The sequence below is a fragment of the Oncorhynchus gorbuscha genome, linkage group LG13 (genome assembly GCF_021184085.1).
Source record: "Oncorhynchus gorbuscha isolate QuinsamMale2020 ecotype Even-year linkage group LG13, OgorEven_v1.0, whole genome shotgun sequence".
NCBI lineage: Eukaryota > Metazoa > Chordata > Actinopteri > Salmoniformes > Salmonidae > Oncorhynchus > Oncorhynchus gorbuscha.
The window spans coordinates 24,342,983-24,348,144 of record NC_060185.1 but is presented as its reverse complement, the minus strand read 5'-3'; the positions used below and the strand labels follow the sequence as shown (position 1 = coordinate 24,348,144).

At 44.4% G+C, this 5,162-nt stretch overlaps 1 protein-coding gene across 3 annotated transcripts in view; it reads left to right on the top strand.

Annotated features, from left to right (window-relative positions):
* The first annotated feature begins 217 nt into the window (after positions 1–217).
* LOC123992603 (chloride channel protein 2-like) overlaps positions 218–5,162 on the top strand; it is a 151,504-nt gene continuing 146,559 nt past the window's right edge. For 2 of the 3 annotated variants that reach the window (XM_046293878.1, XM_046293877.1), the window contains exon 1: positions 218–371. In XM_046293878.1, coding sequence (XP_046149834.1) covers positions 218–371 — 154 coding nt within the window. The remainder of the gene's footprint in view (positions 372–5,162) is intronic. The other variant, XM_046293879.1, reaches the window with a different exon arrangement.

Genomic DNA, 5,162 nt, shown 5'->3' with positions numbered 1-5,162 from the left:
GCCTTAGACTGCCATTACAATGTGCCAGTGTGACTCATTCTGTCTAGAACCTCTACAGTATGTAGTAAACTAGTGTTGTAGTACTACAACTAGTGTTGTAGTAAGTAGGCTAGTCTAGTGTGATACCCAGTACTTGTTGTAAGTACATGGCATGTTTTGTATATGTTTATGCGTGTGTTACCTACTCCTTAATAATCCTTTCTGTGTGTTCTTCCAGATGTATGGTCGCTACACACAGGAACTGGGGGTGTATGCTAAAGAAGAGGCAGCTCGCCTGAGGGAAGAGGGGGGGCGGAGGCGCTCGGTCACAGAACGCTCACGCTCCCTGGAACTCCTTGAGTACGACAAGGGCCGCTGCGCCAAGTGTCGCAGTGAGTACCGACCAACACTGACCACTGAAGCTGACCGGGCTGTAACCAGACCGTATTCTCTGACCACTTCTCTCTCTGTTTCTTACTGTGAAACAAGTCTCACCTTTCCCAGATACAATGTTGTTGCATTTTTACTAGGGTTACACATTTTGGGGACTATTCAGAGGTGGAAACATTCCGTGGGAATTAACGGGAATATATGGGAATTACCGGGAATATATGGGAATGAATGTAAATATATGCACATTAATATTAATACCGTTTAAATGTAGATGTTTTTTGCATTGGATATATTTACCATATCATATGGAGACAAATCTTTTACCTTATGATAAGTAGACATAATTGCAAATGATAAAATCCTTCCAATAGAAAAAAATTAAATTATATTGTTACGAATTGAACTAATTAAATGAGTTGACTCTTCACATGGGATGATTTTGCTGAACAACAAAAGAAAGGGAACATTGAATGATTCCCAATGATCCACCGCATCTTCCAAAAATGTTTTCAACATACATCTGTAAAATGATAGTCTAGCAACTAAAGCTTTGGTTGTCTTCCTCTCAAATCAAATCAAACCAAAATCAAATGTCATTTTATAAGTCACATGCACCAAATACAACCGGTGTAGACCTTACAGTGAAATACTTACTTACGAGCCCCTAACCAACAGTGCAGTTTCAAAAAATACGGATAAGAATAAGAGATAAAAGTAACAAGTAATTAAAGAGCCTCAGTAAAAAATAACAATATACAGTTGAAGTCGGAAGTCAGAAGTCTACATACACCTTTGCCTCATACACCTCATTACGGCACACCATCTTTCACCATCTTTACGCGCAGCTGCGTGTCGACTCACCTGGACTCCATCACTTCCCTGATTATCTTCCCTATATACAGTTAAAATTGGAAGTTTACTTACACCTTAGCTAAAAACATTTGAACTCAGTTTTTCACAATTCCTGACATTTAATCCTAGTAAAAATCCCCTGTCTTAGGTCAGTTAGGATCACCACTTTATTGTAAGAATGTGAAATGTGCGAATAATAGTAGAGAAAATGATTTATTTCAGCTTTTATTTCTTTCATCACATTCCCAGTGGGTCAGAAGTTTACATACACTCAATTAGTATTTGGTAGCATTGCCTTTAAATTGTTTAACTTGAGTCAAATGTTTTGGGTAGCCTTCCACAAGCTTCCCACAATAAGTTGGGTGAATTGTGGTCCATTCCTCCTGATTTGGAAGACCCATTTGCGACCAAGCTTTAACATTCTGACTGATGTCCACATAATTGTGCGTCCTCATGATGCCATCTATTTAGTGAAGTGCACCAGTCCTTCCTGCAGCAAAGCACCCCCACAACATGATGCTGTCACCCCCGTGCTTCACGGTTAGGATGGTGTTATTCGGCTTGCAAGCGTCCCCCTATTTCCTCCAAACATAACGATGGTCACTATGGCCAAACAGTTCTATTTTTGTTTCATCACCAAGGACATTTTTCCAAAAAGTACGATCTTTGTCCCCATGTGCAGTTGCAAACCGTAGTCTGGCATTTTTATGACGGTATTGGAGCAGTGGCTTCTTTCTTGCTGAGCGGCCTTTCAGGTTATGTCGATATAGGACTCATTTTACTCTGGATATAGATACTTTTGTACCTGTTTAATCCAGCATCTTCACAAGGTCCTTCGCTGTTGTTCTGGGATTGATTTGCACTTTTCGCACCAAAGTACGTTCATTTCTAGGAACGCGTCTCCTTCCTGAGTGGTATGACGGCTGCGTGGTCCCATGGTGTTTATAGTTGTGTATTATTGTTTGCACAGATGAACGTGGTACGTTCAGGCATTTGGAAATTGCTCCCAAGGATGAACCAGACTTGTGGAGGTCTACAATTCTTTTTCTGAGGTCTTGGCTGATTTCTTTAGATTTCCTCATGATGTCAAGCAAAGAGGCACTGAGTTTGAAGTACGGCCTTGAAATTCATCCACAGGTACACCTCCAATTGACTCCAAGCTGTTTAAAGGCACAATCTACTTAGTGTATGTAAACTTCTGACCCACTGGAATTGCGATACAGTGAAATGTAAGTGAAATAATCTGTCTGTAAACAATCGTTGTAAAAATTACTTGTGTCATGCTCAAAGTAGATGTCCTAACTGACTTGCTAAAACTATAGTTTGTTAACATGAAATTTGTGGAGTGAAATGTACGTACATTTCTGACTTCAACTGTATACAGGGGGGTGCCGGTACAGAGTCAATGTGCGGGGGCATCGGTTAGTTGAGGTAGTATGTACATGTAGGTAGATTTAATTAAAGTGACTATGCATAGATGACATCAGAGAGTGGCAGTGGTGTGGAGAGGGGGGGGGGGTCAATGCAAACAATCAGGGTAGCCATTTGACTAGATGTTCAGGAGTCTCATGGCTTGGGGGTGGAAGCTGTTTTAGAAGCATCTTGGACCTAGACTTGACGCACCACTACCACTTGCCGTGCAGTAGCAGAGAGAACAGTCTATGACTAGGGTGGCTGGAGTCTTTGACAATTTTTAGGGCCTTCCTCTGACACGCCTGCCATAGAGGTCCTGGATTGCAGGAAGCTTGGCCCCAGTGATGTACTGGGCCGTTCACACTACCCTCTGTAGTGCCATGCGGTCGGAGGCCGAGCAGTTGCCATACCAGGCAGTGATGTCACCCAGTCAGGATGCTCTCGATGGTGCAGCTGTAGAACCTTTAAGGATCTGAGGACCCAAATCTTTTCAGTCTCCTGAGGGGGAATAGGTGTTTTCATGCCCGCTTCACGACTGTCATGGTGTGCTTGGAACATGTTAGATTGTTGGTGATGTGGACGCTCTCAACCTGCTCCACTGCAGCCCCGTCGATGGGAATGGGGGCATGCTCGGTCCTCTTTTTCCTGTTGTCCACAATCATCTCCTTTGTCTTGATCACGTTGAGGGAGAGGTTGTTGTCCTGGCACCACACGGCCAGGTCTCTGACCTCCTCCCTATAGGCTGTCTCGTTGTCGCGGTGATCAGGCCTACCACTGATGTGTCATTGTCAAATTTAATGATGGTGTTGGAGTCCTGCCTGGCAGAGCAGTCATGAGTGAACAGAGAGTACAGGAGGGGGCTGAGCACGCACCCGTGAGGGGCCCTTGTGTCAATTTTCCAACCCTTGTATTGGTCAGCTTGTTGCGTGCTTTGGTGTATGTGTTCCCAAACAAGGACCTGTTGCTCTCTGAGGCAGCTGATGTTGGTGGGATTTGGAGGATGATGGAGGCAACAGGGGAAAGAGCCGCAGATCCGCAAAGTCCCTTCCACCAGGTGGCTGATGAGATATGTTGGCACGACTGCCATATTGCATCTCCATCCCAAAGCCCTTGCTTGGAAGTGTACTTCGCCAGACTGCCAACCAGGCCAAGGTGGTGAGACACGGTAGTGATGACACCATAGGCCTTTCTGATCTCTGCACCAAACAGGATGCTCTTGCCAGCATACTTGGGTCCAACATGTACGCTGCAGTGTGAATGGGCTTCAGGAAGAAGTCTTCATGCTTTTTGATGTATTTCAGAACTGCAGTTTCCTCTGCTTGGAGCAACAGTGAAGTGGGCAGGGCAGTACAGATTTCTTCTCTTACATCTGCAAACAGATTCTGAACATCAGACAGGATGGCATTGTCTCCCTCAATCCGTGCAATGGCTACTGCTATAGGTTTCAGGAATTTCAGGCTGCTTACCACTCTCTCCCAAAATACATCATCCAGGAGGATCCTCTTGATGGGGCTGTCCATATCAGCAGACTGATTAGTCATTTCTTGGAGAGACTCCTTCCCCTCCAGGAGACTGTCAAACATGATGACAACACAACTCTAACAAGGTGTTGCTGGGCAGCTTCAATGTGGTGCTTTTATTCTTTTCACTTTGCTTGGTGAGGTAGAGTGCTGCTATAACTTGACCAATCACATACCTAACCATTTCCTTGGCTCTTTTGTAGAGTGTTTTCAGTGTCATGATGTCCTTGAGGAGCAGATTCAATGCATGAGCAGCACAGCCAATGGGTGTGATGTGAGGGTAGGACTCCTCCACTTTAGACCAAGCAGCCTTCATGTTCGCAACATTTTCTGTCAGAAGTGCAAATACCTTCTGTGGTCCAAGGTCGTTGATGACTGCCTTCACCTCATCGGCAATGTACAGACCAATGTGTCTGTTGTCCCTTGTGTCTGTGCTCTTGTATAATACTGGTTGAGGGGTGGAGATGATGTAGTTATTATTATTATTCCTTGCCCACGAACATTCGACCACCCATCAGAGATAATTGCAATGAAGTCTGCTTTCTCTATGATTTGCTTGACCTTCACTTGAACTCTGTTGAACTTTGCATCCAGCAAATGAGTAGATAAAGCATGTCTGGTTGGAGGGGTGTATGCTGGGCGAAGAACATTCAGAAATCTCTTCCAATACACATTGCCTGTGAGCATCAGAGGTGAACCAGTTGCATACACAGCTCAAGCAAGACATTCATCTGCATTTCTCTGACTACGTTCCTCCAATGAGTAATGATGGAGAGCATTGTACAACTGGAGAGCATTGTAAGAAGGGATTTGAGGAAAGAGGTTTGGACTGCTTTTGCAGTCAGTGTATGAATGTCCATGTGTGTTTGCATGTATGTATGTGTGAGTGTGAGTGTGAGTGTGAGTGTGAGTGTGAGTGTGAGTGTGAGTGTGAGTATGAGTGTGTGTGTGTGTGTGTGTGTGTGTGTGTGTGTGTGTGTGTGTGTGTGTGTGTGTGTGTGTGTG